The 14,839-nt window shown below is 44.6% G+C and overlaps 1 protein-coding gene across 1 annotated transcript in view; it reads right to left on the bottom strand.

Moving 5' to 3' along the window:
* The window catches only part of LOC147707748 (trypsin-like), a 31,066-nt gene extending 16,505 nt beyond the window's left edge, over nt 1-14,561 (bottom strand). Inside the window, exons 1-3 of the mRNA XM_086926604.1 lie at nt 14,480-14,561; nt 7,888-8,056; nt 5,737-5,996 (exon numbers count right to left, since the gene is read on the bottom strand). Coding sequence (XP_086782730.1) covers nt 5,737-5,996; nt 7,888-8,056; nt 14,480-14,525 — 475 coding nt within the window. The 5' untranslated portion in view covers nt 14,526-14,561. The remainder of the gene's footprint in view (nt 1-5,736; nt 5,997-7,887; nt 8,057-14,479) is intronic.
* Between the last annotated feature and the right edge of the window lie 278 nt (nt 14,562-14,839).

Here is a 14,839-nt window from a genome sequence, read left to right on the forward strand (position 1 = left end):
CCTGCCTGGAAGGAAAACTGAGTGGCAAAAATTCCTTCTGCATGTCCACAAAGGGCTGTAAAACCACCAGATTATTGCAATTTAGGTCCACTTTGAAAAAAGATTCTCACGAATTAGCACCAAAATCTTTAGTACATACTGTCCCTCTCTCCACGTTTGCTGCAAGCACCCTGACGCAGCTGCAAGGCTCCACATGCGCTATAATAAAGCCTCAATGAAATAAATGACATCCTTGTTATTCATTTGACGTAGATGTGCGCAAGGGCCTCAAACCTTACACAGAGAGGAATACCTTGACAGGAAGCAGCTCTATGCATCAAACATCTGCCCCCTTCTGCAAAGGTGTACCCCTCGCTGCATGCTGCCAGAAGCAGGTCGAATACATTCACTTTTCAGCTTCATCAGAAGAATGAAAGGCGCAACAACACCCATGCTTCTCCTCCCTTCACCCTGTGCATAGGCAGTGAATGTACTCGGTGGTTTCAGTAGCTCAGCAGTTTAAGCACATATGCTGATAATAGAGGTCATTCAAGGGTTCATTGTTACTAATACTTGAAAATGGTTGTATGTTCTTACAACGAACTCCGTTGTAACACATGCCTTTACCACGCATGCGTTACAACGGAATGGTATTTCCACGCGTATCCTTCTCCACGTATTTTTCCGTGGTGACGTCATACGTCGTAAAGAGGAAGCGGAAGTTTCTTTCCGTTTCCTCTTATACGACCCGATTGCCTGCACATCTCGACTTCTGGTTAGGTTTTTTTTGGGGGGGGGAAGCCCCCCAACCCCCTTTTTTAATTGTACCCTTTACCACACATGCCTTTACTACGTACCTCGTAGTAAACGTATGCGTGGTAAAGGCTTTCGTTGTAACCAGGCATGCGTTGTAATGCAAGCGTGGTTAAGGTTTTCGTGGAAAAGGCTGCGTTGTAGTGGCCGTTTCCCCTTGGAAATAACACACGTGCTTTTTCGGAAAATCTAGGATTTACCCTTTCTCTAAGTGCTGCTTATGTCATATGGCTGCAGTAAAGTGCAGCAGGCATCCCTTTCCAAGGGATACTATGCGAAGTAAAATGTGCATGTTTCAGATGACATAATGATGACCGTGATGTTCGCATCACAAGTTAGGATTTTCACCAGCCCTCCCTTTAATGCAGAGGTTTTTAAAACTGGTGGTGGCCTCCCTGGGGTGCCTAAACTGATCAACGGTCGCTGCAAGGCATTGGCGAAGACAACCACCATGGTCAAAACAGTGTGACATCTGTTGTCTCTCATGTCCTGGCTGGGAGTGGGTGTCAAAGGCGAAGGAGCTCTGCTCTGAATGAGCCTCTAAGGCCCTCCCTCTCATTACGGATAAAAGATCGCACTATGGATTATTTGACACTAGGGAGACCAGACTGCCACAGCATGTTGGCGATCATGTATCCGATTAAATGGAGGAGTACCCCCAGGAGGTGCTATAATGGCTCTGTCAGAAGAAAAGAGGTGCTCAAAATGTCTGAAAGGACAAATTCATCCTTTGTTAGAAGACCCCTCACTCACCAACCTAGTTGGTGACATGCTTCACCATCGGGGTCCCACCCGGACAGCCGAGTGCCATCCGGGTGTGCTGCGACACTTGACTACAGTGGAGCGGGTTCGTTTTTTGAAATTTTTTTGTGAGTGTAAAAAAGGTAGGTGATATAAAAATTGTCCAGTAAGCTACTCACTATCAAAACTTTATTCTGGAGTGTCTGGGCAACTATACAATTCTTATAAGCTGGACACCATGCCAGATTAGGTAGGACTCAGGTGTCAAAGCTATTGTAGTAAAAAATAAAAATGGTCTACATGTTTCAACCGCTGTTATGATTATAGGGTTTTTGTCATGACCAGTGGTGGTAGCCCGGGTGGTATACACTCGCTAAGGTGTACCCTGCCCTTGACTACGTGAAAAAAACACCAAATAAAATTCAATGGGTGGTTGTAGAGTTACTTTTTCCCGGATTCCTAGAAAAAAGCACCTGTAAGGGAAGAAAAACAAGACAAAGGACAAACACACATTTCAGTATATTTGACATAGGACGTGTGTGAAGTGCTCAAAATACGACACCCAAAGTGATGGAGAACTACGATGGGTGTTGATGCATAGCTCATGAGTCGTCATGCATGGGTTTCATTAGGGTGCAGCGAGCACCATTGGGCTTTAAATACGGCCTGTGAATAAATATTACAACCCACTTAATTGCGGTGAGTCTGTGCACTCATAACCCACTCACTAGTAGAACGTGAGTTAAGGTGAGTGCTAATTACAAGGAAATGCGATCGCTCCCTAATTTTCAATTATACATCCACCGCAAGTTCCAATTTACGTAGGTGTCCATGCACCCAAAAACGGCATGATTAAAAAGTCGCAAAACGGCATACCAACATTCAGTCCAACACACGAGCAAAAAAACTAAAAGACACGTATACATTGAGAGACGGCAAGAAAAAACGCTGACTTGAAGCACTATTGGAGTGTGCCTCATGGGCGTTGGGTTTTGCACAGACCAGATCCTGCCACGATCTGGATCGGAGAACAGATAAAAGGGGGAGGGAGAGGAGGGCGGGGAGGAGAGAGGGTTAGAACTAGAGTCTAGATCCAAAACGGAGCCAACCCCGTACTTTGAAAAAAGTACGGAGCCTGCCCATCCCAGTAAAGGTAACTTACTTGTGGACAGGCCTAAAAGGCTGTTTCGCCTAACCTGCAAATCCCTTGGCGCCCCGTGTGTGTCAGCCGGGGGTTCCGAAGCAGTGTTTAAGAAGCCGGCATTTCCTGGAGTGACTGAGGGTGTGGCCATATGCCGTGACGCCACCGCGTGCTGAGTGGGCGTGGAGCGGTGAACAGTGCGTCCCTGTAGCTATGAAGACTGGGCGCTCGTTGTTACAATGAAACAGGCTTAATAAAGCATCACCGCATTGGGAGAAACAATAATATGGGATCAGCGCTATTCTACGTGGTTAAACCCAACCATGTCCCTGTAGCTATGGAGACTGGGCGCTCATTGTTAGAATAAAACAGGCTCACTAAAGCCTCACCGCATTGGGAGAAAAATGGCATCAGCGCTATTCTACGTGGTTAAGCCTAACCTTGATCGGGCATAAAAGACCTGTAAAGTGGAAATTAGGGGACACCTACATAAATACAGTGGGCCCCAGAGTCCTAGACAGTAAAAGGAGGGGGAAACACAAAAATCTAAGAGGCTTCAGGAAAGTAAAGAAAGGAAAATAAAAAAAGGGGGGGTGGAAGAGTATAGAGTAAGGAAGGGGTTGCCACAAAATATTATTGACCAAGGGGACTATGAGTATTCCCGTTATACATACACATATAAAAAACCTTTCTCTCTTATTGTTTTCCTGATCATGTATCTGATCTCATTAGGTCTCGCCTACGCAGGGCACATGCGCTGCATAGGAGGTCCTTTAGCCGTCACTTGCTCTTTTTGGAAGCACATACTTGTGCTTGTGGCAGCATACACCTTCAAGGAGCGCGCAGGGGCATGTCACAAGCACGATTATGTGCTTCCAAAATGAGCAAAAACAGCTGATGCTTTGCGCACGCGCGTTTGGAAGCTTCACCAGCGAGCTAGGCAAATGGCGCGTGGGCACCATAGGCATCACGCGCCCACTTAGTGTACGCGCTTCTCTACTTCACCATATTGCACATCTGTTTGCTCACCATTCTGCTAGTAATTCGGTTGCACAAACATTTTAAAAGTGCATCGCTGGTATCACTGCCACGTGCATGGCTGCCTCTCTGACACTGGTCACTGTCCCAGTCTCACCCACTACCCTCATCCCCCGTAAACAGTGCATCAGGCTCCTGCACACCGCTCCTCTAACAGCGAGCACGGCAGCTTCACAGACCCCCCTGCCTCCTGGTACCCTAGGTGTGTCTCCACAGCCCCACTTTGGGGTCCGGCATCACTGGATCTTTCTGCCTTTATGTTAGATACATTCCCTGACCCACTTGTACGAATATCATCACCTCATCACCGCTCGCCTTCGGCCTCTCCTGTGCCAGCTTCGCCCATCTCTTTGGACAATCCCTGTTCTGGCTTCACTGTGAACGCATTGAGCAATCAGTGCGCCCGCCTCATCAGTCCATGCTCCTGTTGCATACGTTATGCCAATCTGATTGTGCCCAACTCACATACCCTGTCATGAATCATAATGCCTCTAAGCACTACCAATCAACTGTGAGACAAGGAGTGATGAGGGATACATTGGTTGGCCCAAAATCTCACAAAGTGACTGTGGCGAGCTAGAAGCTTAACAAGTGAAACTTGAGGCGCACTCAGTCCTGTGCAAGCATCAAAAACACAGCAAGGCTTGCCCTGGAAAGAGAAGTGTGAGAGGAGGCGGAAGTACAAACGTCAGACAGCAGCAAGAAGAGCGCAGACAGGAACAATGTAACCGGCATTAGGACAAAGAAAACAGTCACAAGGCAAGCAGAAACACCCCTCGTATGCGCATGAATGGATGAGCGCACACACAATAATAAAACACCAGCACGGGCACGGAGCCCAACCCATGTGCAAGCGTCTCGCAGACAGCGCACAGGTAGAGCCCGCACACAGAGAACATGCACTGCACAGGGAGCTTAAGTGCCGGCTGCCTGTGCTTAAAGAACAATTGCTCATCTAGTATGATGACAAGAGTTCCAAAAGAAACAAGCATTTGCAATGCAATAGGCTGCTTTTTAAAAGTTTGTATATAGCTCACTATGTCTGTCTTCTCTCTGTATTTTCCTGAGAATACATCTCCTCATCTGCTATAAAAGTATCCTGCTCAGAAACCGTGAGACTGTCCCTAAAAGCCGCATTTCTGAATCGTCATGGTTTCCTATGTAATCAGTACCTTTTGGAGACAGCCCCTGAAGAGAACATAGTTTCATTTTCAGCATTCTTTTTGAAGACATAAAACAAAGATTGTTTTCACATTTAACACACAAATTCCACGTGAAACACCTGCAGCTGAATGAAACGTGTACACTGACCCTTTGATAGATACATGTATTAAGGTGCAGAGCACATTTAACAAGCATTGGCATAGCCAACAGGTCTCGCTTATGGGACCTCATAAGTATTTAGTTATGCAGCACAATATCCTTGGTGCAACAACATCAACTGTTGCATGGCTAAACTCTTTTAAGGACCCAAAGGCGAGACCTATTGGCTATGCCAATGCTTGTATTTAAAAGAGATGACTGAAGAGAACTGCAATGTTTGACTTCCTAAATATATTTAGAAATACAAATTAGATAGATTAGTTGCGTCAAAAATATTTTTGTCATTTTGGGGAACCACAGCGATTTTTGTTTACATGAGGGGGCGCAGCAATAAAAGACCACTGCTTGAACTGGTTGCATTTCTGTTCTTCCACAGCTAGACTGTTTACATCACCTCAGGTACCTCGAATTGTCCTATGTCAGGTGTCACGCACAATTTTACATTTATAACAGCAAAACAAAAGGGCCAAAGACGAGAATGCAAAGAAAAAGGCAACTTACAGCAACTTCCTCGCATCTTCTGAACTACCAGTTCTACAGTTAGCTTTTAGACATACAGTCAACTGCACTGAAGGACATTGCCCTTTAATTCCAGCCTCATTTTGGAATGTGTTGATTGCAAACTGGACAATGACACAGACAAACGTGTATACTATACACCTGATTGTACATGTAGAAATAGTGGATTTGCGCCATTTTACCTGAATCAGGCTGGGTATTTCCCCATCCGGATGTGAGGCACCAGGTGCCAGCTGCTGCACAGCTGGTTGGCAGAGCAATCGGAGAGACGAAGTTGTTGTACTGTGCCGGCTTGGACAGCTTGACCAGCATGATGTCGTTATCTTGAGTCTGGGAGTTGTAGTTCGGATGCTTGATGACTTTAGAGACTTGTATGGCCTGCTCCGTGCTTTCGGTGTAAGTCGTGTCATACTCACCAAGGTAGGCTACCAAGGTGTTGGCCCTTGCAGGGAAAAAACATGAATGGAGAATGAGTTAACTAGAAAAGAGATAGAGACAGAGTGGAAGACACAGGATGGATTGATGGAGGGACAGCTCGTTTAAACCTATTGGTGATGTGCAGTCATGCAATTGTGCAGAAACTGCAGACTTCACATTTCATAACTTTTGCAACATCAAGTGAACTTATATTACCGCATTTCAAATGTGGTGATGCCCCATCACAGCATAGGAAAGTCACGCCCATACACAAGGGCAAAATCGATGCTAGCTTTGCAGCTTCAAATGCAGAAAAATGGTATTACCACCTCGTGGTGTTACTGAAAATTTATTGACCAATTTTAAATGAGGGCCAGAAGGAGTGGCAGAGAGAACACACTAGAATATGTTCAACATAAACACTTCGCAAGACTGTGGCCACACTTAAACGTTAACCCTGTTGAGCTCTTTCTTACGACAGGTCATAGACGACCATATGTCTACATATTGAAGTAGGTATCATAAGAGTCATCCATGTCCCATTCCACCAGGAATAGTCCCAATTAACCAAAGAAAGTTCTAATGAGCACTATGAACAAATCAACTGCTCACCCCTTGGAAAGGCGCACCACATACCCATCTAGGATCTGAGCTTTCACAGTAAAATACCATAGAGCCCATAGAGCCAGGTCACCTGCCATGCACGAGTATTGGTAAAATGAATATACTATCACACAACTTGCAATCAGCCTCCCGACCTGTAAGGGCACAGAAACCCCGACTGCTGATATCAGCTAATAGCTGCTCTTCTCCTTCAATGTTTGCAAAATGGCTATTTTGATTTTATTTCACCTTTCAGAGGTCCATGGGGCAGTAGACCACACGATCCTCTATGATCATCTGAGTTTCTAGAAAAGTGGGCTTGGTAATGGGACAATAATTGTATCTGTTCCATTCAGACTACATTCAACAAATTAAATGGAATCATCATCGCCTCTGAAACACATCGAACGCAGGGTTCACCAAGACAGTCCTAAGCCATGGCAGTATTTAACACTTACATGAGACATCTTACTCAGATCATATCCCATTACCGACTGAATTTCCTCTGCATGCTTTTGGAAATGCAAACTTACTTACACTGGGGCGATGCCACAGATTAAGAAATGGATAGCAACAAGGAGGTAGCCAGAAAATGTAAATACACATCACTTGAACATTACCTCTTCTCAAACGCTGAGCATCAGGCGAGCAAACCCTACTCTCCTTAAGAAAGTTAGCATCGCACTTGAATAATCCATCCACCTATCCATCCATCCATCCATCCATCCATCCATCCATATGTCCACATATCTATCTATCCAGGAATTCGCACACCCGTCCTTTCATATTCCCCATCTTTCCATTTCTCATCTGTCAACTCATTCACCCTATACCCTTGACCCTTTTGCTCTTGCATCCATCCTCTTACCCTTTCATTTATCCACCTTTTTGCTCTTCCATCCTAGCTCTCTTCAATTGCATGAAACAAGCACTCAAATCCTAGCAAGCAGTTTCCTGCTCAAAAGGCAAAGGGGAGTATGATCCTCCCCAGGGCACAACAAAATATCTCTTTTGCATCGCAGATCGACAAACAGCAGCATTGATCCTCCTTGACCTCTCACCAGCGTTCTGCACTATATCCCACCACACACTGATAAAAAGACTCTCCCACATTGGCATCCAAGGGCATGTGCTCGGATTGATCACTACCTTCCTCACCGTAATGAAGGCAGAGGATCCACCTCCCACCTTTCACCTCTGAACATAAGGACATCAAACATGGGTGAGATCATTGGGCAATGGCCATCATTCAATGGTTCAAGTCGGCATATTTCGACAACTGATATATTGTACAGGAGAAGAGAAACACTCACGGCTGATAGCAATGGGCGGCTGATACGATCCAGTACTGATTGATCAGAGACCCTCCGCACCAGCGACCTCCATTGCACATGAAGTAGACCTGCCAGGGCACGCTGCCCCTGGCGCAGTTGTAGCCGTTGACTACATCATTGATATCTTCAACCTTTGTCGGGTAGGCAGCTGCAAGCAGAAATGAGTGGTCAGACAACTGGTTCCATAGCTATGGGATCAAATCACTCATAGAGTCAGTAACTATCACTGTTACCTATTAACGCTTCCACTCAGGATTAGAAACAGATCCTGAATGGTGCAGTAATGCCAAGCTCACTAAAGACCAAACGGTACTGATGATTCTAGGTTTGGCATTACCGCATCAGAGGTTGTATCATGAATGGCTGTGCTGGCTCAGCACAGCTACTTATGTATTTGTAGTGTCCAATTGAAATACATTCAGCCTGGGGATTTGTTTGAGTTAGTACATGAGCAGCAGACAGCAAAGTGCAGACAAAGAGAGGCAATATTTTTAGTTTTCTCATCATAGAGCTGAGAAGAAAAATACAGATCATTGCATTGCCCCCCCATTCAGAAGCATAAACCCGAAGCTGTCCGGTGAAACTGCTCCTATGCTGCTAGTATTTCCAGAATGTGGTATTACAACAGCTAATTACAGGTCATTGTTACTGAGGTTACAAATGTTGCTGGGCTTAAGTTTGTAAAAACACTGACAACATAATATTATGGAACACTTTCTTTGATGATGCATTTCCTCAACGAGAGTGGTATATTTTTAAAAACAGAATTGTAAATTATTAATTCTCCCTTCAAAATGTGCCATAGTCAAATGAGGTAGAAAGAGCCCTCTGTTAAAACTTTAAAAATTAAAACACGCAGGAAACGGTAAGAAAGTTTTTAAAAAGACATTTATCGTAAAAAAGGAAGAGGGTTGAGAGAGGGATGACATCCAATGGGCCTTACACAGTGTTCAAGAACATTCAGGAAAATAAACCCCCAAAATTAAACGAACAAAGTTACGGTCAAAAGTGTTTCTCAAACTACATTTACAAAGTGGACCCTAAATAATAACAGTACTGCAGAAGTGACACTAACTAGGCATCTGACTTTTAGGTCTGGCCTCTTTTTTTGAGATAGCTTTAGCTGTGTTCCCAGACTATTGTTTTCCCCCCAAATAAATCGTACGTTATATACATATGAAGAAGAGATTTTGTCGGCTGTCTTGACCTATTGGTCTGCTAAATCGCCACACACATTTTGCTTCCAACCTCCACATCATAGGGCATAAGTCTTCAAACTGTGGGATGCAGCCCCCTGTGGGACTGAGGATGTATTCCCAGGGGAGCACAAATGACGCTCTAAGTACTTGTAAATGAGTTTTCCAGGCTGCCTTTATTTACATGCAGGGTTGAAGTGCTTAAAAAGTAGAGAACTGTAATCCATGCCGTGGTGGTGGGGTCAAAGGCTTACCTAAAATTACCCAAATATTCTGTGTCTTATTGTTTTTTCACTTTCAGTTAACTGCATATAAAAAACACAAACCATAAAGGCAAGTTAGGCAAGTTAAACTAAACAGCGGAAAATGTATTATTTTATATTATGAAACTGCAGTTGGCTAATGTGAGCGCTGCAGATGTCTTTATGTGGGATCAAAGAGCTAAAGATCTGAATTCTGATTGGTGCAGTGGGGAATAGCGACTAGTGTATTTATAGTGCTGCGAGGTCCTATCCTGTAACAAAAAGCACTATGAATATGTAAGCCATTATTTTAACATTGTATTATATACAGTATAAGACAGGGTGCCACATATTGGTTTATTGATTAAGATAAAACAAGTGCTTTCATAGTACATATTTCAGTAATAGGTAGAATGTCATTGTGCAAATATATTTATAGTGCCCGTTAAAAGCGTTTTTCAGAGCTCTGCTGATTACACCCTTACATTTATTCTCAAAAAGAATAAAACTTTCTCTCCATAAAAATTCAGCCGACTCCCTCGATTGATGCCTGTGTTCCAAGCAGCCTTTGCATTTGCTGATTAACCAAATGCACACATTTACATTCCTTTTAGGGAAATGTAAATGTGTGTGTCTTGTAAAGCGCACTGCTACCCGGAGGTGACCTGGCGCTATAGACCGCTGGGGATCCCGTCCTGGCTTTCCCTGTGAAATGTTCCCTCCTGGGTATCTCCAAGGTGAAACCAGGCATCCCCGGCGTTTGTGGGTCGCCGTTGTGGAAGTGAGGCAAGCTAATGCCCAGAGTTGCCGAGTGTGATCCCTGGTCAGAGTAGGCACCGAGGCGAGAATGATCGAGTCCGCTGACCCTGGTTCACAACCCTGCCGCGTCGGGAAGTGAACCCTGGTCCCGGGCCGTCCTCTGCTTCCGGGTCGGCCGCCTCTAACCAGTGAGCCACACCACTTCAGTAGCAGGCACCCTGGTAAGCAGACCTGTTTCAGCTCTCTTTCCCTTCTTCAGCTTCACAGCACAGGAGACTCCCCCCCCCCCCCCCCCCCAAACCCTCTCCCACCTGCCCTCCCTTCACTTTCACCAAGAGGATTCTCAAGATCTACATTAACCTATTAGGGTCAATTGGTTTTTTTAACAAAAAAGTATGTAAAGTTGAAAAAAAGCATGGGCCTGTTGTTCCTCATAGATCCTACCTCCTTGATCTCTGTCCAGATCACCTTCCAGTTGAATCGAGGGGGGCGATGGCAGAAAGGAGACCAGCAGAGTCCTATTGAGACCCCGAGCCATGATAGTCCAGACACCTGGGGCCTCAGAGTTATGTCCCAGGCGAAACAGAATAAGAGCAAGATCCATGCATAGTATCGAAGAGATGGCCCCGAGTAGGGGGTGCTATGTGGGGTTATGTTTTTCATTTATAAATAGACAGAGGCAGTTTTCTCAGAGGAGTGATCTGAGGAAGGTGGGGAGAAATTGTGACTCATGTCTTTAAAGGACAATCACTGCCATTAGTGCAGCGACACTGAGGCCAGGCGTGTGAGTGACCACTGCACCCAAAATGTGGCTGTATTATTGCTTTAGAGTACAGGTAACCTGCAGTGTGTAGGGAGCAAGACAAAGAGGCCACATGTGGGCCTTTTCCCAGGTTTCTTTACACACAGGAGGAAATAGCCAATGCTGGGCCTCTGGCCTAGGGGTAATGGGCCAGTGGAATGGGCAGAGGAAACAGCTTGCTTCGCAAGGCTGTCATTTACATTGTTTCCAGAGGTGCAGTGCCACCGGAACCCAGAGGTGTGAGGAACCAACTAAATCCCGATTATGGCTGTTTTACTATCCTTCCTTGCTTCCTTTAGAGCCCACTGCACCTTTTCTGCACCAGGTTTGCTTTGGGCTTTGGACCTATGGCCCAAGGGAGGGGAAAACTGAAGCAGAGGAGACCCATTAGCTGGGCCTCAGAGAGAGAGGGCAGAGAGGGAGATGAAGCAATATGGGGGTCCTGCTTTTTTTTTTAATGTATGAGGAAACTGCTCTTTGCAAGGCAGTAGCTATCGTTAATGAAGTAAGTTCATTGGCACCGGTACCCAGGAGTGTGAGATGCCCGCTGCATCACAATTACAATTTTCTTACTTTACAAAAAGGGGCATGAAGTGGGCATGCAGCCTCATTTGCCATGCTAGCTTTAGGACAGAGGGCACCTTTACTGCAAGGAGGGGGCAACACATGGGATCTCATTTCTTACTGTTCAGGAAAAGAGTCTGTTGAAAGACTGGAGTGATGGGCAGGTTTCGTGGCCAGATACAGTGAGGAAAGGGGAACAGGCAGAGAGACAGCCCGCTTTTCAGGGCTGCAGCCATGTCTGGCTGTTGGCATGGGTGAGCTGGAACCAGGCCGGGCAGCTAATTTAGAAAGGCGCATATGCAGCTGACCTTGTGAGCTTCCTTGAATATACTTTCATTCCAGGCTGCCAGTTCAGTCCATTACCCCCAGACTGGCTAGAAAACCTTGTTTTCTTTATTTTCCTTAGCCTTCCTCTGATCCCCTTTATCTCACACCCCATTCCTCATCCCTTCACCGTTCCATGGAACCACTTCCAGTTTAAAAACTAAATAGGCGGTTCAGGTGAAGGGACAAGAGGCAGATGTCTGTTCACAGGCCAGTCACTGCTCTGAGATATTCAGCAGGACGTTACCTCTGAGCACAAACATGCCCCCCACTAGAATCACCAATGGGAGGGGCAGATGGGGAGAGGTGGAGGAGGAGGTTCAGGAGGGGTGCCAAATTAATTTTCGTCCAGGGCGCTGTCAGAGAAAATGCCAGCCCTGGCTGCTGCCATCAATAGTGCAGCAGTTGCATTGGGGCCCAGGAGAGTGACGGGCTCATCATAACACCCCTATTAAGAGGCATAGTATTTTTGGTCAATTTCTGGTTTTGTTCTATACATTGTCTCTTTCATAAGTGTTGCAATTATTATAGATTAAAATCTCTTGAAAAGGTTTCACTGATAAGTCCCACCTGGGCTCGCCTCTCCTGTTCCCCCAAATCTTGCCATTCAATTTTGGAGGGGGGCCTGATTTCAAACAATTTTACTTAAGGGGGCTCAGAGCACAAACGTTCAAAGACCTAAGGCTTAGGCAATGGCTCAGCCCAATAATCCCATTCGCTCCCTTCACTTTGAGGGAATTCACAAAGTTTTAGCAAATCTGTTGCACCTTGCCAAAAACATAGTTGCTTTCTCTTCGGTTGCAAAGCTGGTTTAAAATGTGCTTTTTTATTTCAAGTTTTTATATTAACTTCAAATGGCTGCTGTATGTTTTGCTGGCAGTCCTTTCTAAAGTTTAGTTGTAAACTGTTTAAGTATCAAGGCAACATTGTAGATAATTGCTTTTGAATAAACGGTTGGCTGGCAATTTATTTATCTCTCCTTCACATAGAAAAACAAAAAATGTGCTGCACAGTAAAAAGTTTCTGGTTTACAAAACATCTATAGTAAAACCGCTCCATTAATGAACGTTTTTTTTTTTAAATCAACAATTTTTGTTGCAATTATAATGCAGCCTCGTTCAGGTGATGGTACATTTCCTTTTTGTCTTTTTATTTTTTTGTAGCATGCGCTTGAAATAAAAAAAAAATAGAAAATTAACCATTGCACCAGATTGCAAAGAAAAGACATACTGGATTTATAAATGGTTGTTTTATGTGTTGGGAAAATGCATGCTTCCCTTAATTTGTTCATTCTTTTGGAGTTCACTGTAGGCATGATCATATATTTGCGGTGTTGCGATGTGTTTGCGACGAAAGAAGGCTTTTGGGGAGAACAATGGAACACGAATTTCTCTGCATCATGAAGTTTGGGCTTGGCAAATGGGAACTCCTTCTTCAACCTCATCACCATGGAAAATACAATACGTTGACTCTTTTTGTGTACAGCCAACTTGTCCCATCAGGACTTTCAACCACTTATCAACTGAAACCGGAACAGTTATTAAACAAGGGGCAACTCGGGCGATTTTATTTTACCAAGAATTTTCGGGTATCATTAGGAGTTCCCTCCACAACTTTAAACAAGCATTAGTAAAGTCAATTGGTCTGTTCTTGGCTGTCAGTCTTTTGACGTTGTCAGTGCTTGTTTTGTTTTGTGGCAGGTTTTGCACAGGTCTACTGTTGGGGAAACTGCTGGGCCCTTGTCAAATCTTTAAAAAATGGCTAAAGGCAAAAATATATTTTGGTCACAAATAGGGCATTTAATGGAATTCATTTGTGTGCAGATGTGCTCCTTGTGAAATGGAATAATGCCATCACTCACAGTGAAGTTAGCCAATGGTGGACAGACCCATTGCTCCATGCTGGAGGGCGTAGTGGGCGAACAAAAACCTGAATGGCATAATACTATACCAATTGATAAAGAGCGCTAGCTGAAACCTCCATAAGTTTATTCAACGCATAGGTTTAGCAATATCAAAAGGTCTTGGCTAACGCCTTATCTAAAAAATTTCAGCAGTAGATAAAAATGACATGTGAGCCTAAGTGCTCTAGAAAATGGATAGTTTGACCATCACCAAGTTTTCCCTGGTGTACTTGCATCATTCTTTGAAAGACAACTTGCAGTCTATCTTATCACTTCAAGAAAAGAGATGAACATAGGCAGGACCAGGAGATGGAACCATGGTATGAAAGAGCTCCAGAGCTGAGCTTGTCTAGCTACACCGTATGCAGCTCCTGCTTAGTTTATGTTGTCTCATTGGAACCTGAACTATCTCCTTTGGTCTGCGATTCCTGAACCCCGAGAATTTACGCACCTACTGATTGTATTTGATAACATGAACTAGTGATTAGTTTAGGTGGAGCTAGTTTCTTCCACATACAGGATGCTTCTGTTACTTGTTACTCCGATAGTTTCCCTTTCTAAGTGACGCTAGAGGTCTGTCCTTTACCAGCTTACTCTCGCTCTATGGCCGGCATATATTCATAGAACATATGGGATACCTGCAGCCTCAGGTTCAAAAAGAAAATGAGTCCTGTTACCAAATACACCTCAAACGCAGAGAATAAGGCTCTGTATAAGGATCTAAAGGCCTAAATTCCGCACGGATGTGTTACGCAAATTGACGCTATTTTCATTGTCTTACCTGCCTGATGCCCCAGTGCCAGAACCACCAGCAGAAAGAACTTCATCTTGGAGGATTGGTCTTATGCTGTGTCTGCCTACAACTGTTAAAACTGGAAGGGCCTTTATATACAGTTTTACATCAGGTCTCCTGCGTCAGAGATAACATAGAACTTTCTGCAGAACATAGGCTGTATGCCTTATCTTGTCCAAATTCTGATATGGCATTCGGAAATATCTCCTAAAACAAACAGTTAAATGAAAATTGGCCCACGTCCCAGAAGTATACAAGTGCAACACAATATATTAGTGTGTCTCACTACCTCAGCCGAGGGTTGGTGGCGGTGACATTGGCAGCAAGAATAGCTTGAGTCTGTGGCCT

This window comes from Lissotriton vulgaris, chromosome 6 (genome assembly GCF_964263255.1).
Source record: "Lissotriton vulgaris chromosome 6, aLisVul1.2, whole genome shotgun sequence".
Lineage (NCBI taxonomy): Eukaryota > Metazoa > Chordata > Amphibia > Caudata > Salamandridae > Lissotriton > Lissotriton vulgaris.